We start from the raw sequence: 25415 nt of genomic DNA, 5'->3' as shown, positions 1-25415 counted from the left end.
TTTGCTAGGGCTGCCTGCATTGCTGTCACACATGTATCAAACTTCTCTGACTTTGTTTTGAGTTAGTACAACTAAAGAGATTAAATTGGAAGGGTTAAAAAAAAAGGACCAGATCTTTTTTTGAGGTCTGATGTTCAAGATAAGTTTTGACTAAATGAGAAGAAACTCAATACACCGTGCAGTTTGTTGTACTTACGAATAGTCTCTTAGTCTGCAAAAATCCTCAGAGAAAACTTTTCGCTGACATCTCTGTACTCCAGGCAACTTTGTCTAGGATACCAGGAAATTATCTTTCTACCATCTGAGTTAGCATCCAGTTAAGTTAATGGACAATTCAGACAGAGCTGCTGTCTCAGGGTCTGCAAACAAAATTGTTAAGTTTCTGTACCCATTAGCCTCAGAAAGGCTGAACCAAGTGTATATCAGTAACCAGCACCGCTGAAGAATTCTATTTATGAAAGCTCAGGTTTTTGTAAAGACAAGACGCACTTTTTTTTTAAACTGTGTTATACATTCTGTTTTTACAGAATAACTGGATCCAAGCATCTTTGGATGAACATTCCCATTAGGAAAAGGAACAAATTTCTCCATTTCTTTCACGCTGGTGTCAGCACTTTTACATTGATACAGCTGTTTTGATTTATTAATTCACTAATTTAGTTCTGTAATGGAAGAACTTAGAATTCCACATGCTTCAGGTGTCTTATTTTTGTTGAAAAAGAAGTTTGTTTGTTTTAAGTAGAAAAATGTAAAAAAAAAAAAAAAAAAAAGAGAATTTTTTAAAAGTTTTAGATGTTTAATCCATATTATTTAAAGTCCTTGTTTTTGCAGTTCTTTCTTCTAGTGGCTATAGTCCTGCTTTTAGAGAAATAGCTCACTCTTGAAAAACACTGAAGTCATAAGATTCTCTTGAGTGAAAGCTCCAGAAGGTCATAATTAGAGAGTCAAAACTAGGGAGAGAAATGCAACATGTTTCCAGGGTATGTAGGAACGCCATTAGCTATTTATAATCTGATTTTTCCATAGTTGGGTGTTTTCCACACAAATGTAAAAATTGGAGTTTCCACCTCCAGAGAACACATGTTCTGAAGGAGGCAGCCTTATAACATAGCATTAAGCAGATAATGAAATTCTGTGTGAATCAATAAAGAAAAAAAAAAAAGCTTGAAAAGAATTTTCCTTTTAAAATAGATAATTAAAAAAATATATACTAGTAACCATATATTTGTAACCCACAGATTTATTAGTTTCATTCTACTAAGAATTGTTGTTCTTCACAGATTGTAAAAGTACTGAATTTGTATACTCCAGTTAATGAATTTGAAGAGAGAGTCTTGGTATCATTTATCCGTACAATACAGGTATGGCTATATCTTTTCATTAAAAATCATGTAGCTATCTGTAATAAACCCTTCGATGAGCCAAAACAGGCCTTATCCTGAAACACACTTGAGGAATCTGAAGTAAATTAAGCTTTTTAGACATATTTTTTCTATGCTGAAAAGGTGATGTCAGCCTGAAAATCTTAAGCAATCACAATTTACTGCCTCCAGACTCACAAGAAAATGTTAGTTTCTCTCAGTATGTGCTACTTTTCCAGAAGGGTGAGAGGTTTTTGTGGTTATATGTCTTTCTATATGTAAACTGCGCCAGATTCTGCCCCTGGGAGGGGGCAATCCTGGCTATATGAACAGACTAGGGGACAAGAGGCTGGAGAGCAGCCCCCGCAGAAGGGGATATGGGGATTCCAGTTGAACATGAGCCAGCAGTGTGCCCTGGCAGCTGGGAGGGCCAACCGTACCCTGGGGTGCATCAGGCACAACGTTGCTAGTCGGTCAAGGGAAGGAATTGTCCCGTTCTGCTCTGTGCTGGTGAGGCCTCACCTTGAGTATTGTGCGCAGTTTTGGGTGCCACAATATAAGAAGGACATACAATTATTAGAGAGTGTCTGAAGGAGGGCTATGAAGATTTTGAAGGGTCTAGAGGGGAAGATATATGAGGAGTGGCTGAGGTCCCCTGGTTTGTTGAGCCAAGAACAGAGGAGACTGAGGGGAGGTCTCATGGCGGCCTGCAGCTTCCTCACGAGGGGAGCGGAGGGGCAGGTGCTGAGCTCTGCTCTCTGGGGACAGCGACAGGACCCAAGGGAACGGCATGGAGCTGGGACAGGGGAGGGTCAGGCTGGGTGTCAGGAAAACGTTCTTCACCAAGAGGGTGGTCGGGCACTGGGACAGGCTCCCCAAGGCAGTGGTCATGGCACTGAGCATGCCAGAGTTCAAGAAGCATTTGGACAGTGCCCTCAGACAGATGGTCAGGTTTTTGAGTGGTCCCTTGTGGAGCCAGGAGTTGGACTCGATGATCCTTGTGGGTCCCTTCTAACTCAGGATATTCAGTGATTCGAAATGTGTTTTGATGCCCACTTTTCAACTGGTAACATTTCTGAATGTTTCTTTCTTGCTTTCTAAATGCTTCTAAATTTCTAAATTACTTCTGTCAAACCTGTGTCTGAATGAGAGTTTTCAACTGCTTTGAAAACTGAGGCCTATAAGCATTCCAAAGTTCTTCATTTATCTCTTTTAATTTAATATATCTTAATAAAAATTAAATATTCTGAATACTCCAAAGAAAATAAGCAATTAGAACAAAAGAAAAGAAACAAAGATGATCTTTCATGTTTGTTTGAAATCTGGGTACATTGTTAGCAGGCTAAGGGAGACTGGGAAGGTAGAACTGAGATAAAACTATAATTCTACTTACCGGTTGCCAGATAGTGCTTAACTTCTTCCTTTTGCAAGGACTCTAAATACTTTCAGATTACATTATAAGGGGAAGATATGCAAAATTAAAAATGCCAAAAGTAACTGCAGTTTAATGGTACAATTGTTAGCAGCGTTCAAGGTCAAGTTACCACACGCACGTATCTGTAAACCCAGGTGAAGTACTACCTTATCACAAGATGATTATTGTCAATGAAGGGGGTTAAATGCTAATGTAATCACTTTCTTATCTTTGCAGCTGCGTCTGCGAGACAGGAAGGACTCTCCTCAATTGCTCATGGATGCTAAACACATCTTTCCTGTTACTTTTCCATTTAATCCATCCTCTCTGGCATTAGAAACCATCCAGATCCCAGCCAGCTTAGGGTTGGGCTTCATATCACGTGTCTGATCCCAAGGATGTGCTGTCAGTGTTAGATGGAGAATCGGTTGCCTGATATCATCACCATTAAAACACAGTGAGCTACTGAAAACACATTTTTGAACAAACAGTCTGTATATGCCCAGATCTATAGTAAAAGTAGTTGGAAAACTACACAGCAGCACCACAGATTGAAGGCTAATAGGAAGATGTACATTTGTGTTCAGTCATTGCATTTATGAGGACATTACTGATTCATAGATTTCCAGAATATGGAAATCGGCTTGGACAAAAATTGTGTCTTCAGCTGTCTAGAGACGTTTTTAGATCTTTAGTAACATATTTAAATAGTGTAAATTAAACTCCGTATGTAACCTTCTCATAGGCAGGGACCAATAGGGACAGTCACAGTCCTGACCATGGAAAACTCAGAAGTAAGGCATTTTGTAGTAGCATACACAGTTACTTGGGAGCCTGTTACATTTAATTTGTAAAAACTGGAATGGAGAAGCAAAAACTGGCAATATATAAAATGATTTCATAAACCACTTCCTTATTTATGTCAGTTTGACATAAATTCTAGTGATAAGTCGTATAGCTTACTATATGCTATAACATAGGTGTTCATTTGTTAGTACTGTGGTTTACCAAGCATATTAAATTGCTGCTGCATATTGTGCTCTTCTAAATGTATGACAGTATCATACTAGGCACTAAAAATAAGGTATTTCATTTTTTGTTGTCAGCCTTATTTACAGTCCAATGCAGTCTGTTATTCTAACTGGATTTTTGCAAATGTTATCAAATATCACCTGTAAAGGAAAATGGTAACTAAGCACAAGTAGCACACTGGAAATTACATGTTTAGTTATTGTGTTGTTTTTGTTTTCTTAATAGTTATCTAAGAATACAAAATCTTGAAACAAATTATAAGAAATCAGTTGTGATTTTTGTATTTATTTAGATTTTGTAGTCTGTCCAATGTTTTTCTTTGTTTGTAGACCCCAGGGATGTGTGTATTTTCAGTATAATATATATTGTTGCCACTTAAAAAAAGTTTAAAAAATAAAAAAGTATTCCTTCATACATGTATTTGAGAAGAAAACCTTTAACAGAAAATTTCTGCAGTAGCCCAAGACTCATATTCTTAGAAAGATTGGCTTACAAAAATGCTAAGTAAGTTTTGACTATGATGCTGTCATTCAACCATGATGCATACTGATTTAATGGTTGGAGATCCAGAGCGCATAATGAGAAACTGAGGTACTTGGGGTATTACACATCTTACCAGAAAGATTTTTCTGTCTCACACGCCTTGTATCTGGTTTGTAGAATGCATGTGTCACAATGTGCAACGTAAGGGCAAGGGCCTTCCTTAAGGTTCCAATTCTGATCTTTAAAACGTAGTTTGTGATGTATGGCTCAAATAACACGTGGAAAAAAAAGTCACACACTTTACTCAGTTGCGTTGTGCAATATTTTTTATACAATATAAAAATTAGCAATTTAGCATTAACATTAATTTCTTTAAAAATACTGAGAAATAATCTAGAGGTACACTATTAGACTATTTGGTACTTATCTATTTGCCTGCAAACTCACAGAAAAAAATGTTGCTGTAAAGCAGACAAAAATGTTTCAGTTGTGTTTTACTTCAGAGGTAGAGATACTGTTTAAATGGTTGCTAAAATTGATAATAAAGACAACCTGAACTTTGTAAGTATCATTTTAAGATGCTCATGTTGTCTTACTTTCAAATGTGTATGCCCCATATTACATTTGATGGACCATGCTGACACTTGCAAGAACCTAATATTGCATTGCATAAATATTTTGAATGATCTTTACTTATGATTTAAATTGTCTTTCTGTGCGTGGTACACCAAAACCTTTCTTTTTTTAATATTACTTAAGTTTTGAAACTATGAGTGGCTCCAAATAAGGTATAATGTAAGAATGGTGGGGTATAGTAGTTTTCAGACTTTCAGGGGTACTGTATTTGAGTGAATGTAATGGGAAAGCCTTCACTTTCAGGAACATGGTTAGGAAGGAAAATAAGTGAGAACATGTTGACCTACAGAATTTTTCTCCTATTGAAAAACAAAAAAATAGCATCACAGTATGTTCATACTGTAGATCAGGAAGTGTATCCACTATGTAAGCATTAGTGTATTAAAATGTATGCCTAAATGTATTTTTGTTTATTTTTAAAGTCCGTTTACCTGTAAAAAGCCTTATTATATCTCTTTTCCTTAAAAAAGTAGTGTTTAGTAATTTATAGATATTATCCTTAAACTCAGTGGTTTGACTGGTATTACTTTTATATCACGTTAAAAGTATATGCTGCTTGACATGTTTTAAAGGAAAATATTTTTAAGTTGAAGTAGATGTGTAATTGGTAATTCATCTAATATTTTACATGGCAGTATTTTACATGCACTTTTCAGAAGTAAAATTTTAGTGTCAGTGTATAATATATCTTTCACCTTAGGACTAATATCTCTTTAACCATGGAATTATAATGCAGAATTACTTTAACAACTTTTTTTTCCTTTGAATCATGGTTATGCTCTTTTAATGTGGATATATCTTTTATATTTTAATTTATTATCTATTGCTATAATAGATTCTATCAGATGCTGGAAAAATACTTGTCAAAGACCCCTTAGAATTATATACAGTTATTTTAGAGATTTTGCACAATTACCTCATTCAGTTTGGTGTATTTTTATTCCAGTGACCATTTTATTCTGACATTTAGGACATAGTCTTCTATTCAACTTTTGGAAAAAATTGCTTCTCAGTCTGGGATGGAACATGAAAGTGCTTAAGTCCGTTAAATGTAATTAATCTGTTTTACCTATCACAGGAAAAAAGCAGGGTCAACTTTAATGTTGAAAAGCAGATTGATACCCAGTAACATTTGTTCCCAACTTGGAAACACCAGCATTTGCAATTTGAAGGTCTGTGTAATTTGTGATTTAAACTGAACACATTTCAAATACCGTATGAGTACTATAAGTAAACATTTTTTTTTAAGATGCTGATACTTCATCTGGTAAATAAAAGCCTTTAAACATAGATTTTCACTCAATACCACCACAGTACATAGATGAAAACCAAAACATTGTCAGAATGACCTGAGCTCTGATCTGTTGTAGTGTCTGATGTTGTACTTAGTAAATGTATGCATCATAAGAACTGTAGCCTAATAGCTATCACTGGAAAATGTCCAAATAAAAACACAGCTGTAAGATTTTCTTTGTTTCTGTTTTGTTTGTTTGTTTGTTTGTTTTCAATACTTAGATATCTGCCTGTCATACTTTTGACTGAGCTTTGAACTTTCTTTGGACTAAATAGATTACTATCTTGTCTTTTTGTCCTTAGCCTCCCCTTGGAGGAGGCTTTCTGTCTGTTACCCACTGTTAGGTGAATTCTAGCAGCCTTATGTAGGGGCCAATCTTCTCGGCCAAGGCTCTGGGTAGCTGAAAAACACAGTCTTTCCTCTCCTTCTTTTCTGGAATAACTCTAGGAGCTGTTAAAGACCCCCTTCATTATTTCTGTTGCTTTTCCCTGCTTTGGCTACTTGAGCGTATTTATTAAGAATTGATTTGGTTACATTTCCCAAGATAACTGATTGAACTACACTGTGTTAGCCCCTATCTAGGATCTCTTTGCAAATGGTGACCCCGCATTCAAAAACACCTGTATGGAAATCCAGAAACCACACAAATTCTTAACCTCAGCTAGAATTTATAAGCTCTGTGCTGACATTGACTGTGAAGGTAGCTGGTTAAAATCTGAGGACTCTATGTATGAACACCTATCCCCATATTGACAGTGTGTCATAAATTTTGGGGCATATTTGAAAATATTTTGTTTGATATAACAGGATATTTTTAACCAAATATTTTACCAAGTATTATTAAATTTGTAGTTCGCTACAATCTTATTGTGCCATGAAAGTTCTACAGCGTCAGGCAGGAAGGGAGGAGTGGTGGACCTCTGAAACTATTTCTAGCTGCCAAAACAAGGTACTATATTTATTCAAATCTTCTTTCTCATAAATAATATTTAAGTGTAGTACCTATTAGTGCCCTAAGATTATGAAATGTTTTCTGAGGGTGGTTTTTTTTTTTTTTTAATCATATTCTGAGTTTGTTAGAGAAAGTCCTTCATGGTATTTTATAGCAAAGTGCTTAGTATTCCCATTCTTTTCTTCTTAGTCAGGAATGGCTGCCCTCGTGATCCTTCTGGCTTCTAGACAATTTGTTGTTATTAATCCCTAAAGATGTATCCAAGATGCTAGCACTTTAAGGCCTGCACCCGTGTATGTAATCATTGAGCCTACTGCTCATCCCCACTATACTTACATACCTGCACAAATAAAGAGCTGCCGTGTGAACTTCCCCCACGCTTCCCCCCTGCAGCACCCACACATGTATTTAGTAACGCTCCAACTTGTTCAGCGCTAACTCAAGTAGCTGTTAGTGACCAGACCACGGACGCTCCGTCCTGGAGGGGTGGGGGGGTTACCCTGGCCTCCTCGGCTCCGGGGAGCGCCCTCAGGTGCTGAGCGTACCTCAGGTGCTTGCAGCGCCTGAAGCAAACACCCTGCTGCGGGCGGCGGGGAGCCGCCTTCTCCACCCCGGGGCAGGGCCAGGATCCGGCCCGGGGGCGGGCCGTGGCGCTGCGGCCACCTGTCCCCGGCGGGACCGGCCGCAGCGCGTCAGTGCCCGGCGGCGGGGCCGGGGTCGGGGCCGCCCATGGCGCTAGCCGAGCTCTACACGCAGGTGAGTGCGCGGCCGCCATGACGGGGGGCAGTGGCTGCTGCGCGGGGGGCCGAGGCCGCCCTGTGAGGGGGCTGCCGCCGCCAGGGGAAGGGGAAGGGGGAAGGGTGGCCGGGCCGGGCCACGACTGCGAAGCTCCCCGGAGTTTCACAGCTGCGTGTCTGTCAAAAGTTATTTCCCCCGTCAAAAGTTATTTCCGCCGTGTGACTGAAAGTTCGATGATTTGGGACCTGACGCGTAATGTTCGTGTGTGTACGCCACGAAGGCAGATCGAGTTGTGATTCAACACAGAAAAAAATAACATAAGCAGCTTTTAAACGGGAATTAATCAATTTCGGCTTTAACGCGGCTTCGAGGGAAAGCGGGGGCTCGCAGCCGGTTGCCGTGGGCAGGGCCAGGGCTCGGTGCCTGCCCGCCGGCTGAGGGGCTGGCTGGCGTGCGCTGCAAACCGGCTGTGTCGATAGAGAACTGAAGCTGATAGACTGTAAAACCCCAGGACACCTTGGGAAAACATGGTGTTTCTTTTTCTATATCTTTTAGAAAACCACTTATTTTCTGCGACTTGTAATGCTGTGTGGGTGTAGGGCTCAGATGCACTGACCTGCTCTTGGGCAGTTCTTAAGTATAACAGCAGTTTCCTGGTCACTTAGTTTCAGAGTGTTCGTTTTTATGCAAGTATTTAATATGTTAGACAGATTTGGGAACTAAAACAAAGATTCTTGTTCCTGAGCGCAGCTGGTGTATTTTTTGCATGTTTCCCACTTTTCCAGTGGTCAGCACAGCATCACGATGTATAATCTGTTTGCTGAGCCTTATATAACAAAAACCATGTGCATATTGGTGACTTACAGACCTGTCTCTTCTGTCACAAAACTAGATGCCATACTAAACTCGATTTGGCCTTTTGCTGCAGTGGTTTTTGTTTGTCCATTTGTTGTACTAACACCATGCTGAGCAGCTGGAAGAACATGCATTTTTGTAAATTGGGAGGAAAGTTACACAGGTGATGGGGCGGAAGGAGTGTGGGTGTAACTTGATACGAAAATGAGCTCAGTCCCTTGTGTTTACTTGTAAGGCAGGGTTTGGAGAAACCGAGCTGTGGTAGGCTGGGTACATTTGCCAATGGAGGCTCCTGGAACCACGGGGACATTTTCTGAAGAATAAGTGCTTCAATCACATGCCTTTTTCCGTCCCTTTCTTGACTATGTCCTGCTGTAGTTCCCTCACTCACATGGGAATGTGCTATGTTCTGAGGTTATTTGGTTGTTAGATTCTTGACTCACAGAATAACAGCAAATAAAGAATTCCATTTAACAGCTGTGAACAGATATGTAAGTATTTTTAAAGGCCAGGAAATCAACGTTGTGCAGGAACGACACAGAAGTCATTCAGGAGGGTCCTTGGGCTGGAGGCCGCCATGTTCTGAGGATCTGCTGGGGCTGCCAAGGCTTCCCCCAAAGTAGAGAGGGGGAAAAGTCATTTCTGCAAAAAGTAACAGCAGAAACAACAAAATGAAAAGGTTTAAGAGTCTCTGAGGTATCTGGGGGCATACTAACACCTCATGAAATCGTTGTCTAATGTTAATTTTTTCAAGTAAGAAGCTGCAGCAACTGTCATGGGCTTATTTAAACAGCACAAAGCTGGTATAACTGACCATGTGTATAGCTAGGACAGGAGAATTAAATGAAGGTTTCTGGCTATCGTAGCAGATGCTGATACAAGATTATATGACATGGTTGCTTGCGAGAGTAGGGACTGAATGGTTCTGTGCCCTCTGACGTTACTAAATCACAAATGAGAGGAGAGAGGGCCCACAAGAAACTCAGTACAGTATGTACTGGTGATTTTCATACCTTTTTTTCCCCTTGACATCTCTGTCCTTACTCGTGCCCTCTTCTTGCATTTAAGCCCAATCTTCAGTGTCATCTTCACTGCCACCTGAGATACATGCAATACAGTGCAAAAATACTTTGACACGTCAAAATGGCTTCAAACTGCAAATTTCTGAATAGAAGTGATTTCAATGTTATTAAAAACAGTATCTATTAATATACAGGTGATACTTTAGGGGGTCTTTTAGACATGCTGCTGCTTTGTTAGACCATGGCAGGAAGAGAAGGACAACTCCACATCAGTGAACAAATTCCTGACTTACTAAGGCTTCCAGCTGTTATGTCCTAAGGAATGCTGTTTCCTATACATTCTTGGGCAGAGAACCGAAAGATATTGCTAATATTTTAGCATTTTAACTTCAAGACAGGAAAACTGGATGGCTTGTACAACATAATTTATATTTACATAACCACACTTCAGAAGGCTAGAAGTAATTATTTTGTTTCCATTCTCCAAATACCTATAAGGAAATTAAAATTTATCTGCTTCCACTGGAAGTAAGTGCTTTCAAGAATGGTGTTTTCTTCCTGACACAGAGCTAAAGGGTCTTACTGGGAATGATTGCAGCTAAGGCAGCTGATTGCTTGTAAAGAAAACAACCTGCCAATAGTGTTTGAAGTTCACCCTAGAACAGGGGAGGATGTTATTGGGAAGTTACATTTTGGTCCTGTTAGAAGAAAGGTAACAGTGTAGCCTCGCTCTTGTGTATATATTGGTACCTATGGCAAAATAATTTCTAAATTCAATATCCTGTATTTGAATTCAAGGAAGTGATTGTCTAAGTTCTACTAAACGAGATACTTTCTCTGGTACTTGCTTGCTCGTTTGAATTCTCCTAAGAGTCAAGGCTTTGCTGTAAGCATGTTTTATTCTTCTTCTTTATATTTATAGAGGGTTTGAAGAGCCTGGCAACAGCCTGGCCATTGTTCAGTTACTGCTCTAAGTGCTGTTCTGCAGACTTTATGCTAAACAGGAGTAGAACAAGTGTATCTGAGATTGTCTGTTGTCTCTCTCTCTTTTTTTTTTTTTCCTCAAAGAATCACTAAAGCAGAAAAATACACCCCAATGAAAGTGTCAGAGCTAAGAATAATCCCAGAGAGTCCTGGCATACACTTCAGCATTTAGGCTGCACTTGATTTTTTGAAACTATCTTTTTTATAGTCTTGTTTTATGATAATAATTAAGCCAACTGTTATCTTGTTTTTCTGTTGTAGTACAATAGGGTTTGGATCCCTGATAATGAAGAAGTTTGGCAGTCTGCAGAAATCACAAAAAACTACAAAGCTGGAGACCTTTTTCTCCATGTGCAATTAGAAGATGGAACTGTAAGGAGAAAAGCCTTAATTACCATGGGGTTTGCTGAGATACATTTATGTAGAAACATATGACTCACTGTCACGAAGTCTAAATGAATTTTCTATATTTTCCTTTATGATAACTCTGCAGAATTATGATAATTATGCAGTGACCAGAATTTTAACATTTTGAAATCTGTACAGTAAATAGCTGTAACAGCTCAAAATGTATGCACTTCTACTGTGTGTATCACATTAGTTTGTGAGATTTATGTTGATGTAGAAAGATTGCTTTTGAAATGAGCAGTGAAACTCATTATTGAAGTAAATCAGAAGAGCAAGGCACGTATATCTCTCACAGAGGTAGCTGTTGCATTTTTTTCGCTAAAATTATTGCTTTATCTGAGATTTGTTAATTTTGTTATCAGTGTTCTTTACTGAAGTAATATTTTGAAAAAAGTGTTTCCATATTTTTTCATTCCTATTCTGTAAAGAAAAGTATTAAATAATACACCTTTCTTTTTAATGAAAAAAAGATCACCATCTTATTTTCATGAGCTCTAGTCACTCAAGTTCAGTGAGATGTATGGAATTGATTAAATACAAAATCAGACAGTGCTCCATCAATCCTGTAACTTCGTGTAAAGATAGATCAATTTGTATTTATACAGACATAATGTGTTTATTTTGTGATATTTCAAGTCATTTTTGTTGTCAGGAACTTAATTACCCTGTTGATCCAGCTGCTTTGCCACCTCTACGAAATCCCGACATACTTGTTGGTGAAAATGATCTCACTGCACTTAGTTATCTCCATGAACCAGCTGTTCTACACAATCTTAAAGTTCGTTTTGTGGAGTCTAAGCTTATCTACACCTATAGTGGTAAGCAAAGTCAACTGCAAGGTTTAAAAAAAAAAAAAAAGTAATCTCGGATTAGTTTGCAGGATGATGTGAATGATGTTTCCCTCGAGTGTCTTCTAATTCATTGGAGTTTTTGTATGCGTATTCACTTGTCTGTTGATCAGGATATTTTACCTAGTTTAGAAAACATTGCTACCTTGAATCAGTTTAACTGTCATTGCCAGTTTTCATTGCACTAATCTCTGTTTTATATGCTTGGTTATAGGAATAATTTTGGTTGCAATAAACCCCTATAAGCAGTTGCCAATATATGGAGATGCTATTATCCATGCATATAGTGGACAAAACATGGGGGACATGGATCCTCATATATTTGCTGTGGCAGAAGAAGCATACAAGCAAATGGCAAGGTTCTGTATGTTGTTTAATGTCCATAAATACCACTTAAAGTCTTGTGGCAGTCAGTGTTGATTGGAATTTGAATTAACTGTATTTACCTTTGGCTATTATGAATACTTTTGTATGGGTAACTAGAGAAGGAGTAAATACTTAACCAGCTGAGGAATTTATATAACTCATAACTATTTTCATTTTTGATAAAACATTGTTTTAGCTGCATGAGTAGCAATGACATCAGCCTAGAGATGTCATGTTACAACCAAAGAGGGTTGAAAGAGAATGGATGAAAGGCGGAACTGATACGCATTCACCACGGTTGTGTTTTCATACATTTGTTTCATACGTATAATTCTTATATCTATTTACGTATCTTTAGATATATATGCATACATTTTAGACACATCTGATTTAAACTGTCTAATTACTTGGTTTTAGAAATAACAAGAATCAGTCTATTATAGTAAGTGGAGAATCAGGAGCTGGAAAGACTGTGTCTGCAAGATACACTATGAGATACTTTGCCACTGTGAGTAAGTCTACTAGCAATGCACATGTGGAGGATAAAGTATTGGCATCCAATCCAATAACTGAGGTAAATTTCAGAGAATATCTGTCAAGTCTGTCAAGGAAAGAATTCGGAGAGCAGCTGAATGTCTTTGTTTGAAATCATTAGGGGGCATTTTAGCTGACTGACTTAGATATCTAAATTAGAAATTTAGCCTCTGAATGTTCCCGATGGAAAAAGGTGGTCAGCTTCAGGAACACCAAGGTTCTGCATCACCTGCCAACAGTCCTCTGGAGGTACCAGTTTGCAAAAGTTTTATCTGACATCTAACATCCTGTTAATTAGATGATAGGAGAAAAATAGTGAACAAGTTGTTTGCTTTTATTAATCAGAGTAGAAAATGGTTAAAGTTCCCTATGGTGGGAGAATGTAATTTCTCTACTTCTTCATTCAACACAGTTGAATGCTGAAATTGATTCTTGAGCAAATAAGAATTTAGGAACTTGAAGTTGAGTCACATTTTGAGAAATTTATTGTTATGAAAGATGCTAGTAAAACAAATTCTGAAAGTTTATCATTTTTGTAGGCTGTCGGCAATGCAAAAACCACACGGAATGACAATAGCAGTCGATTTGGAAAATACACTGAAATCAGTTTTGATCAGAGCTACCGAATCATTGGAGCCAACATGAGAACATACCTGCTTGAGAAATCTAGAGTTGTCTTTCAGGTACGTAAAATAAAGTTAAAAACAGTCAAAGTAAGTGTAGCCATTAATATGTTATCCTTTAACTTTGCTAGTTTCATACAGAAAATATGAAAATAGAAGATAGTTATGTGAAATTCTGCGTAGTACATCTAATAAGCATTCGATTTCCTTTTTTTTCAGAGGAGCTAATCTCATTTAGAACACAGGACTGATTTTTTCCAGGTTCTTCCTTATGTTAAGTGGAGAACATATTAGAGGAATGATTCCCCAAGATAAGTGCAAGAAGTATTTGAGAAATCTGTGAATTTCAGTCAAAATAGTGTCACATGCCAATTGTATCTGGAAAGGAAAAGCATATGTAGGGTAAAAAAAACTGGCTGAAAACTTACAACGCCAGGGATTATTGCATGTGACCCATTACAGTGCCAGATATGATCATTATAATAAGAAAGTATTTAGTTTTACAAAGCTTTATTTTTTTACAAAGTTTTAGTAGTATAGTAACTTTTTAAGTACTATAAAAAATAGTTCTATATTTCTGCTGTCTGAAAAATGGTATATAAAGAGAGTTTTCTGAGTTACCACAGTTCAGTGTTTCAGTTGGCACTCCTACACAGTTGCTCTTTCCAGTATTTGACAGTTGTTATTAGTAGATGGTTGTTCAGGTTGAAGAAATCATTAGAGTAACAGCCTTGGGAAAAAAAAAAAACACCTAAGCATATCGTTAATGGAAAGGAAGTATACTGTATTTATCACTTTCAAAGCTCTTGCTGAAGTCAAAAGTGTGACTTTTTAATAATGGACAATTCCTTTGCTAAATGCTGTTGCAGTGGAATTTAGCCTTCAAGTATCAGTACCACTTTACAGTAGCTGAATATCAGCTATATGTTTTTCTGTTTTATGTTGGTTTTCGTTCTGTAATGGTATTCTTTGCTTTCATTTACAGTCAGAGAATGAGAGAAATTACCACATATTTTATCAGTTGTGTGCATCTGCTATGCAACCTGAATTTCAGCATCTTAAATTGGGTAGGTCTCAAGAAAATAACCTACTCTTCACCTTTGCAATGCAGTATTTTGAAGAATGAATTTTCAAAAGCTATGATGTTAAGTGCTTTAAAGCATAAATTTCACAGACTTATTACAGGACTTGCATTTTTAAGTCACTTAGCTAGTAATCCTGCTTGAACTTGAGCAAACTGGGAGCAAATTGGTTGTAATTTGAGTACTACATGATAAAGTGTCTTTGAAAATATTATTCTAATTCTGTAGTGACAGATACCATAACGACAGTTTGGGTGCTTGATTCATTTATCCACAGAGCAGCTTTAATGCCACCTGGAAGAACCAGGCCTTACTTACATGTTTACTTACCTTTGTTCTTGTTTGTTAGATCACCTGTTAAGATTGCTAGGCATTAGGAATACTGATTTGTGCCAACTAAATTGAGTTAGGCACACGGATTTCCATCAGAAAAGCTCACTGCATGTGATAGCATCTTAAATTTTACAGTGTTACAAGTCTAACAATTGGCTATTCCCAGTCCTGAATTTTCCATCATTACAAGTTTTGCTTCTTATCTCTAGGAAGTGCAGAAAAATTTAACTACACAAGAATGGGTGGTAATACAGTTATTGAAGGAGTTGATGACAGAGCAAATATGGTGGAGACTCAGAAGACATTTGCCTTACTGGGTAATTTCTTGGGAATATCTACTACATGCATTTAAAATTTTTTCTCTGAAATGGAGAAAGGTGGATTGTTTCTTAATTGTCCAAAAAGTTAGTAGTAATTATCAAAATTGTTTCCTTCATAGCAAGTCTACTGTACCATCAGTCTATTTTAAAATGCTAGGCAAGAACAAATGGCTGTTAGCCAATAGTGTTCATTGTAAATGATCAAAATCACTAAGGGCTGGAGCATCTACTTAGCCCTTAAGCTAATGTGTTGTGAAGGAAGTGGAATTAGAAGCTTCCTTATCCCTAACGTGGCTTGTGTGAAAGTCAAAGGAGACTCTAGCTGGCAGTTGTGGGAATACAGGGGTTTGTCTAATCTCATTGTGTCAGACAGGCAGAAAGTAGGCAGAACCAAGGGGTTTCACAGTAGTCTGCAAAGATGCTATACAATTATTGGCTCCACAACAAAGCAAGTAATGCAACATTGTACTATTTTAATTAATTCTGTTTTTGAATTTTTAAAATAATCAAGAATTGTTTTTTTAGGTCTGAAGGAAGATTTTCAAATGGATATTTTTAAAACACTGGCAGCGATCCTACACTTAGGCAATGTGGAAATAACAGCTGTTGGAGATGAAAGATCATCCATCAGTGTAAGGAAGTAACTCACTGAGAAAACAGCATTTTTTATTATTATTATTTTCTCTGCCAAAAGACATTTAGCAATATTTTTCTAAATTTTGGGCCTCAAGAGCAGCATTAAATCTGGTATACTAAACTTGAGAGATTTATCTGTCTTTGTATGTATACAAAGTGAATGTTTATCTGAATCCTGTTTCTGCCCAAAAGCTGTTAGAAAAGCAATTTGGGGCTGTTTGCAGAATAAAGGGAACAGCATTGTCAAAGCTGCTCAGAATGTGTCCCAACAAGTCAAAAAGACTTGTCCCAGTACAAGTCAAAAATCAAGGACATCTGAACATAGACTAAAGTAACTTTCTTTCAACATCTTTATCCAATGTATCTCACCCAGTCTAAGGTTTTCTTTCCTATGTCAGTAGCTCTGTCCACTATTACTTGCTTTAGCTCTTAAGATGTTGCCAGACTAAGTGAACAGAAAATAAAACTCCCAGATTGATGCCAGTTATGCTAGGATTTCACTGTCTAGACAACATTAAAGGTATTAAATGTAATCTAATAATATTTATTAAGTGTAATCTAATAATATTTATTTATCTCTAAAGCTGGAAGACAGTCATCTCAATATATTCTGTGAACTTCTGGATTTAAACTTTGACAAAATGACACAGTGGTTGTGCCACCGGAAGATTATCACTACCTCAGAGACTGTAATAAAGCCAATGACAAAACCTCAAGCTGTTAATGCAAGGGATGCTTTGGCAAAGAAGATCTATTCTCATTTATTTGACTTTATTGTGGAAAGAATTAACCAAGCTTTGCAGTTCACTGGCAAACAACATACTTTTATTGGTGTTTTGGACATTTATGGGTAAGAATGTCTCTAGAAAAAAAATGAATTAGTTAAGCTTCAGTAAGATCAGTGCTCTGCTATTGATTAACTTAGTGCCTTTTCTGTGAGGTTGATAAGAGGCACTTGTTAATTTGTGTTGCTAATGAATCTGGAAGGTTTTGTTATACTAAAAATTCTTAGTCATGTAATTTCTTTTGCATCCTGAGTAGCAGGAGTGTTCTGCAACTATAAATATGTTTTTTGTATGTGTGAGTGATGTTAAATTTAACTTTTGATATGACACCTTTAGATTTAACTCTGGATTTTCTAGCTCTGTCATGTCTGGTAACATTAACCTATAGGAAAATTTTGAAATGTCTTAGCAGCATCGTTACTATTATGGCTATTTAATTTTCTTAGAATTATTAGATTAGGTCCAAAGTCTTACAAGAATATTATGATTTCTATTTAAATGTGAAGGGATTTTTTTCTTCAATACAATTGCATCATTTTTTTCTTATTTGATGTTTCAGCTTTGAAACGTTTGATGTGAACAGTTTTGAACAATTTTGCATCAATTATGCCAATGAAAAACTACAGCTGCAATTTAACCTGGTATGTTCATTTCATTTAACAGTTCTTATTTTGTGTGTAGTTCTATATGTATATATACACATACATAAACGTGTATATATACATGAAAACGTCTGACAAGACAGACAAATACTGTACTACAAAACATAAATATTTTCATGTTCTGTATGCAATCACACACATGCCCATACATATATTGCCTATATTTGTTTCCTTAATTATAACCATATGTTTTCATAATTTTCATGTATCTAGCATGTCTTTAAACTTGAACAAGAAGAATATATGAAGGAAGATATCCCATGGACTTTAATAGACTTTTATGACAACCAGCCTGTTATTGACCTTATTGAAGCTAAAATGGGTATTTTAGAACTTTTGGATGAAGAGTGCTTGGTAATTTGAAAATTCTTGTATTTATGAGCTCGTATAAAAATACAAAGATTTTTACAGTTTGAGCTTGTGTATAAATCTTTATTTTCTCCCTTTTAAGTGGGAAAGGCATTTTCATTATGAAATAAACATTAGTATTTTCTCTCTATTTGGTGATTTTAATTGTAAGCCACTTGTTTGTTTGTTTCTGTTTTATAAATTAAGAACCAGGGGCTAAATTCTTACCGAGAAGCTAACTCAGCAACTAGATTTCTTCACTGTATGGGCAGTGTAGTGCTAGAACAGGTTAAGCAGAGATGCAGTGGGATCCCCTTCCTTGGATACTTTCAGGAATTGGGTTCATCTGAAAGTCTGTTGTAGTGGTGTTGGTAGTCTTGCTTTGAGCAGGAATTTGTTCTACGCAGTCTCCATGGTCCTCTTGCAATCGATGTTTCTAGAATTCAGTTATTCCCCAAGTCAATAATTTTGATACAAATATGTATATATATTGCTTTCCTTTCTGTTTCTTTCTATTCTTGTTGAATGCACCACACCTACATCTTCAGTCTTACGATTTTTTCCACTGGCAATTCTGAAAAGACAAAACGTTCTTGCTATTAGGCCTCCTAACTGACTGAGGATACATTATTTAGGTAGCATTTACTGATAGTAAGCAGTTTTGCTGTTCTAAAAAAACAGTGGAGTCCACAAGAGTTTTGTTAAGGAAATCTCCCTTCTCATTTTTACAGTTGCCTCATGGAACAGATGAAAACTGGCTTCAAAAGCTATATAATAATTTTGTCAACAAAAACGCACTCTTTGAAAAGCCGAGGATGTCAAACACATCTTTCATCATTCAACACTTTGCTGATAAGGTAGGCTGTAAACAAGCCAGTTTTATTTCACCCTATTTCTAGAAGTATCTCTATCAGAAAAGAAACAATCTCATAAAGGAAATATTAACCACACTTTTTTGAAACGTCTGTATAATCCTCCTTCAGTATGTTTTATAATTTATTTATTGGTAATACTACCTGTAGTATCATTTAAACATAAGTGCTTAAAATCATGATTTTGAGAGTATGAAAATAAATCACAAAGATATAAAGGGAGAAAAAGAGTGCAATATATAAATAAAATAGTTAAGATTGCAGTCTGTAACAAGTCTTAGTCAAAGTTATTTACATTTCAAATACAGTATTCCTTTTTTGGTATTTTGATTTGAAAATAGAAATATTTTTCATATAAAATAATGACTAAAAGGGAAGGAAAGTAATTCCTAATGAAGGCAGAAGGAAATTGCAGTTGATAGTGCATTCTGACAGTTTGTCCTGCTTCTAAACTTGCAGTCTGTATGTACATATGCTTGCCATAGTGTAGCTGCTGAAAGCATATTTTTAACTGTCACATTCAGGACTAATAAAGGTCTGTTGGCCACCACAGTTTAGAGAATAAAAACTGTTTTGCTTACTGTTTGTTTGTGGCTGAAGTTAATGATTTAATCCCTTTGCACAGGTAGAATATAAATGTGAAGGATTTCTGGAAAAAAACAGGGATACAGTATATGAAGTATTGATGGAAATCTTGAAAGAGAGCAAGGTTTGTGAACAATCAATAATGATTAATTTTCTGAGTACCTAATTGCATTGGAATTAATTCAGATCTGATCGTAAAAATTTATTCCAATAAAAAGATATATATTCCTAAAAAAAACCCATACCTATTCTTAGGTTGAATAAATCAGTTTATATACTAATTTTAATTAATATTCTTCAAGTGTGTATTTTTAACATCAAAATCACATACAAGATTTAAATATATTCAACATGGTATTCAACTTTTTCATATATGCACATTTACTTTGCAATTTATGTTAGTTTTTTTTAAATATCTTCCATTTTAGAAGCATTTTGGAATCTTTTTTTTTTTTTTTTTGTCCCTACAGTCTTTATATGTAGCTTTGATAGGTGGCTTATCATTAACAGCTGCTTTTGTTTATTTTTCAGAAGAGATTAAAGGAATTCCAGGGCAGGGAAAACATCAAGTGTCTTATATGGGCTTGTCATTTCCCATCTGCTTGAAGGCCCATTCCCTTTCAGGCAGTAGGATTGCTAAGAAGCTAAGTTTATATGACAAAAACCATATTCTTAAGTTAAATTAAATATTATGAGAAGAAGAACTTAAGTGGTTTATGTTTAAATCTGTATTTATGTCCATGTTTGATCATATTGAAGTGGCATTTGCAGACCTACTTCACAGTTGTTGAGTTTTGCCTTTGAAGTGTCTAAGTGCTTCATAATAGATTTAGGATTGTTGCAAATGTTTCTTCAATTGTTGTTTATTTGTGGTTTAAAGATCAATTCAAAGTCTTGCAACACCTGGCCTAAGCATTAAGATGGATGGCTTTTGCATTCTACATTATAGTCAATGTAATTTTTATTTAAATGTTATTGCAGTTCCACAGTATTTACCTGTGATTCTTTCACCACACTTTTAGTTTCGTCTGTGTGCAAACTTTTTTCAAGACAATCCAGTGTCCATTTCACCTTTCAGTTCAACTATAAACATCAAATCTGCAAGACCTGTTCTCAAGCCACCTAACAAACAACTCCGGATGACTGTTGGCAGTAAGGTACTGTGTAAACATACAGTTCTGTGATGCTTGTACTTTCAGGAAAGTGTATTGGGTAGTCTGAGAATATGGTATTGTATTGTACTGTTCACAAGGGAGTATCTGGTTTTCAGCAAGAGCCAGTAACAGTGCAGTGCTCCAGGTCTGGGTGTAAGTAGGTAAGTTTAATTTATATATAGGAGAGCGTTAGGAACAATATGACTGTTAAGATTCTTGTTTTTAATATCTAAACCCTAAGAAAATCTGTGTCCAGACAAAACCTAACAAAGAATTAAAAGCCATAAGATTTGACTTTTTACTTAGCTGTAAATGTTTTACTGGCAAAACTGTTATGCCTGATATTTTCTAGTTTCGGAGTTCTTTGTCTTTGCTTATGGAGACACTTAACGCAACCACCCCTCATTATGTACGATGCATAAAGCCAAATGATGAGAAGCAGCCTTTTGAGTAAGTATGTTATTGGTGTTGAGTTGTTGTACTATCTTAAAAATTAACTGAGTTTTTTTCTGTTTCACATTAGCTGCATTGTTGCTGTTGAACAACTTCACATACAGAATGTATTTTTATTTTCAAAATAACTGAAATAAAAAAATCTCACAAAAATAGTAATAATTCAGTAATAATTGTTAATATCTTATAAATTCCTTATGATGATGAAGATCTTCAAGTTAGATATTAGTGTTTGTGTATTTGTCATAACATTTAGGGGGAAAAGTTGTCTTACGTTTTAAACTGATAGATATTTTTTATACTTGTTTTTATTTCTGTGTAGTATGGACTAGTATCCATTCATATTTAGGGAATAAAAGCCACTGCCATTTTTTTATGAGCTTCACTTTTGTCCACAGAAATATTTATAAAATTAGAAGTCAGAAAAGCCAAACAAAAGTTTGTTTCATTTTAATCTTATAATACAGTCATGCATGCTAGACAGTTGTGTTTGCATAATTCCTGTGTCTAGTTGATAACCACTAACTATAAGTAGGAGTTGACCTTGATGCAGCTATTGGTTTGCTTTGTGGGCAGACGTGGAAGCTCTTTAGTTTCAGGTATAGAGCTTTTAGCTGAAAGGTAATATACTGACAAATGAAATATACGCCTTTGTCATAACTGAGAAAGAGGCAAACTTTGCTGTGTGTTTCTAAGTAAATTTTTATTAGTATTAGCTCATTTTCTTGGAGCCAGACAAAATCTCTCCATGCAAAACATAACAAATGTCATAGTTTCACTATCCCTGTGCTGAGACCTGATTGTTTTGTGTAATAGCAGTGAGGGGGAGAACAGCTTTGATAATGTAAAACCATGTCTGAATTAGACCACAAGAACATACTGTAAGTTTATGAAAGTACAACACAGTCTTCTGTGAGCCACAGGCACCTCTTTGCTAGTACTGGATCGGCACTAGCTTAGTGCTTTGTGGGCCTAACAGCTCTGGTCCAGAATCAGAAAGGGCCTTTCTGTGCCTTTTGTTAGAAATTTTAAACCAAGATATTCTTAAGTAAAATTTCTTTGTGTGCCAAAGAATACCTAGAGAGAGTTACTTCCCAATAGACTGCTGAATTTATTTCTGTGTATTTTTTTTTTTTTTGCCTGAGCACAATTCATCGCCTTTTGCTGATACGAACTTTTTAAGGAACAAAAAGAAAAGACAGATACTTTTTTTTTTGTACGTGATAAGGAGTAAGGCACCATATAAAAAATAGGGAGCCCTGTGTCCTATGAGCAGAAATAGAATTCCAGCAAGTAGAATTGTTTTCATTATAATGTCAAGCTCAGCAAAAATGTAAAACATAACTTTGCTTTTTTAGGTTTGACTCAAAAAGGGTGGCTCAGCAACTGCGAGCATGTGGTGTTTTGGAAACTATTCGAATTAGTGCACAGAGCTATCCATCCAGGTAGGAATAGCACTTGGTCTCTGTATGTCAAAAAAAAAAAAAAAAAAACACCTTTTTTAAAAAAATGAATTGCATTTTGCTACCTTTTTATTTTCCAGGTGGACTTACATTGAGTTTTTCAGCCGTTACAGCATTCTTATGACACAGCAAGAACTATCTTTAAATGATAAGAAGCAGATTTGCAAGATTGTTTTGCAGCGGCTAATCCAGGTCAGTGTGTGTGCACTGTTCCATTATGTATTGTAGCATCTATTGTTAATTAAAGGTCTCTTTGCCGAAGTGTAGTACAGAGACTTAAACAGGAATGATAACACACTTTATTACTATCTTTCTTGATTTAGTGTGTAGAACATAGGCTTGCAAGTCTATAACCTCATATCGTCATGCTGAGTCATGATGTGACCATAGACAGATGATTTAATCTCTCTGTGCTTAATATCTTCATTTGTTAAATGATAGATACTCTACTTATATCTGCAAGTTAGTAAATAGTAAAATGGTATACGTTTACCAGTACTAGAATTTTATGCGCACAACGGTGGCACACAGCATACTGAAGAACTGTTCTAAAAATGTGCTATTTTGCATGTTGTGTGTTGAAACCAAAACTTTATCCCAACAGAGTCTTTGAGAAGGCCTTTGTAAACAGGTTAAGTAAGTTGTGTTTACTGTAATGTGTTTTTTTTTTTCCCCACCAAGAAAGAACTGAAAACCCTGGGTCCTCTTGCTCTCAGCTTTAGAAATACCTGATTGCTTTTTGTGTTTCGAGTGTCCTTGAATATTTTCCCTTTCTTCTGTCATAACTCTACAACACAGAGATATATATTAGCATTTATTCACTACCTTCCATCTCAGAGGTGACTGCAGTTCAATAATTTGTGGGTTTGGGGGAACACCAAGAATAGGCAGAGGCCATCGCTTCACTGACGAGGCACAGTTGCATAGCTCCTGTTTTTTAGACAAGTCTGTATTGATGAGACAGGTCCAAGTCAAGCCAGTGATTCAAGTCAGTATGTCAGAACTGAGTTCTAACTCAGTGATGCAGAAGACCAAACGCTAGTGTACTTGCAGCCTAGCTCCAACAGAGTCCAAGAGTGAGAGCCTGAGCATAAAAGCTGCTTCTTCCGTGAGGTTTTGCTCTCAGAGCTCACTGATTCAAGGCTAGACATGCACCCAAAGGTAGCTTTAAGTCCAAGGAACCGAATTCCTCTGAGAGGGATGAAGACATTGCTTTCAAGACCTTGATGAAAAGTCCAGACCCTCCTTTTAATTTGATCCTTTTAACCTGTTCCTCTCCTGCTTTCTGGCTTTCCCCACTGCCATATAATATACTCTTGTACATAATGAGGGCAGAGAGGATATTCTTATTTGGCAAGATCATGTCATTTCAGAATAGGTTGGTTAAAGTGACGATTTATAAAAGGAATAGAGTGTTTTGTCTACAATAACAAAATAAAAATTTAATATATCGTTTTCTTTTTCAGGATCCTAACCAGTATCAGTTTGGGAGAACAAAAATTTTCTTCAGAGCAGGACAGGTTGCTTACTTAGAAAAGCTACGATCAGATAAACTGAGACATGCATGCATCATGATCCAGAAGAATGTTCGAGGCTGGCTGCAGCGGAAGAAATTCCTTCGCATAAAACAAGCAGCTGTTACAATACAGCAGTATTTCCGTGGACAGCGGACTGTACGGTATTTTTGGCTGATAAATTAGGATGCTGTTAGGGCATGCCTGAAGGGATCTAGAAGGTCAAACTCATACCCAGCACTAATTTGGAAGTGTAATTTTTATGTAAGAATAATCCAGATTGTATTTTTATCCTCTTTATTGTAATTATGAACTTGAAAAAGTTCAAGTTGTTTGGCTGATGAGAAGAAAGGTAATTTAGCAGATTTCAAATGTCTGCCAGATTCCTGAGAGGCTTGTCTACCTGTGAGGAGCTTAGTCTTTAACTAGTGATATGTGACCCAGTAGTTGGCTTGGGATTACTGCTTAGCTTTAGAACCAGAGAAGAAATCAGGAAGCAGAAAGGAAAATCAGCTTGCAAGGATCTACAAATTAGTTTGTACAAATTATTAGGAGGCATTGTGCAGCCAAGAAATAGTACAAGTCATTCAAAAAGCAGATGGAGGAGGGAGATGGCTGTATCTAGGCTTTGAAATTTTCAGAAAGACACCATCAGAAGATTGCTTGTGAAAAAAGACACGAAAGTTTGTGGGCTGCTCCCCCTACTCCATTTTAATAGAAGAAAAAGCTGTATTTTAGATGGTGGATGCCTGTTCTCAGTATCTTCTGCTTCTAGAAACTATCACCCTGAAGTAAGCCAGTGCTATGTGAGTTTACTGAGCTCTAGTAAGCTGCACGTTCTGTTTTCTGTGTATGTGACCTGTAAGGAGGGCATTCCAGCCTTTCTAGCTATCAGCTCACATGAAATCCAGAAAAGAATTCACATACAAGACTCTCAAGTTGCTCTTGGAATCTTCTCCCCCAGTTTAGGGTTTAATTAGCACCCAGCAGCAATCCGAGCTGGGATTGACCATGGGCTTCCAGCACTTGAGTTGAGATCTGGTCGTATATAGTAAGCTTTTCCTTCCAGGAGCAACCTAAATGGAACATGATACTCAGTAGATACACCTACCTCCTTTAGGGGACTGTTCATTGTTTTGGTCCCAATTGCACCTCCATCTTGTACTTGGTTGATACAACTTTGCTTTTGTTATTATAAACTAGTTGCATTGCAACTGTTGTCATGGAAGTAAGACTAAAATCTGTGTGTTTCACTAAAAGGAAATAGTTCTACATGATATTCACTGCCAACCAAACTATTTTTGTGTGATTTGTCTGACTGAGGGAATGAGCATGAGAAATCTGATGTGATCTAAGTGAACTTTATTGTCTTTTGAATTAAGGCAAGCCATAACAGCAAGAGCTCTGAAGCAAACATGGGCAGCTATAATTATTCAGAAATACTGCCGAGGTTACCTGGTCCGTAAACTTTGCCAGCTCATCCATGTGGCTGCTGTAACAATTCAAGCTTTTACAAGAGGATTTCTAGCAAGAAAAAAATACCGGAAGGTACAGCCTATTAAAAATTCTTATTTCAGTAGCTGGAAACAGCTACTGCTCTATAAGAAAGATGGAGACAAGGGCAGTGATCCCTATTACTTTACCTTTTGCATGTCTGG

The 25415-nt window shown here is 36.7% G+C and overlaps 2 protein-coding genes across 10 annotated transcripts in view; both read left to right on the top strand.

Annotated features, from left to right (window-relative positions):
• The window catches only part of MYO5A (myosin VA), a 103929-nt gene extending 97535 nt beyond the window's left edge, over positions 1-6394 (top strand). For all 8 annotated transcript variants that reach the window (XM_080607491.1, XM_080607489.1, XM_080607487.1 and 5 more), the window contains 2 exons: positions 1281-1361; positions 3013-6394. In XM_080607491.1, coding sequence (XP_080463617.1) covers positions 1281-1361; positions 3013-3165 — 234 coding nt within the window. In that variant the 3' untranslated portion in view covers positions 3166-6394. The remainder of the gene's footprint in view (positions 1-1280; positions 1362-3012) is intronic.
• Positions 6395-7624: 1230 nt separating this feature from the next.
• MYO5C (myosin VC) overlaps positions 7625-25415 on the top strand; it is a 36342-nt gene continuing 18551 nt past the window's right edge. Inside the window, exons 1-20 of one of the 2 annotated variants that reach the window (XM_080607493.1) lie at positions 7625-7928; positions 11033-11143; positions 11832-11997; positions 12242-12386; positions 12811-12967; positions 13467-13610; positions 14536-14617; positions 15175-15282; positions 15811-15917; positions 16506-16771; positions 17266-17347; positions 17582-17722; positions 18448-18573; positions 19214-19297; positions 20196-20330; positions 20680-20777; positions 22139-22225; positions 22324-22435; positions 23710-23921; positions 25140-25305. In XM_080607493.1, coding sequence (XP_080463619.1) covers positions 7902-7928; positions 11033-11143; positions 11832-11997; positions 12242-12386; positions 12811-12967; positions 13467-13610; positions 14536-14617; positions 15175-15282; positions 15811-15917; positions 16506-16771; positions 17266-17347; positions 17582-17722; positions 18448-18573; positions 19214-19297; positions 20196-20330; positions 20680-20777; positions 22139-22225; positions 22324-22435; positions 23710-23921; positions 25140-25305 — 2556 coding nt within the window. In that variant the 5' untranslated portion in view covers positions 7625-7901. The remainder of the gene's footprint in view (positions 7929-11032; positions 11144-11831; positions 11998-12241; positions 12387-12810; positions 12968-13466; positions 13611-14535; positions 14618-15174; positions 15283-15810; positions 15918-16505; positions 16772-17265; positions 17348-17581; positions 17723-18447; positions 18574-19213; positions 19298-20195; positions 20331-20679; positions 20778-22138; positions 22226-22323; positions 22436-23709; positions 23922-25139; positions 25306-25415) is intronic. The other variant, XM_080607492.1, reaches the window with a different exon arrangement.

Source organism: Anser brachyrhynchus, assembly GCF_964034855.1.
Source record: "Anser brachyrhynchus genome assembly, chromosome: 11".
Classification (NCBI taxonomy): Eukaryota; Metazoa; Chordata; class Aves; order Anseriformes; family Anatidae; genus Anser; species Anser brachyrhynchus.
Note: the sequence above shows the minus strand (reverse complement) of the source record. Positions and strands in the feature narration are given on the sequence as shown.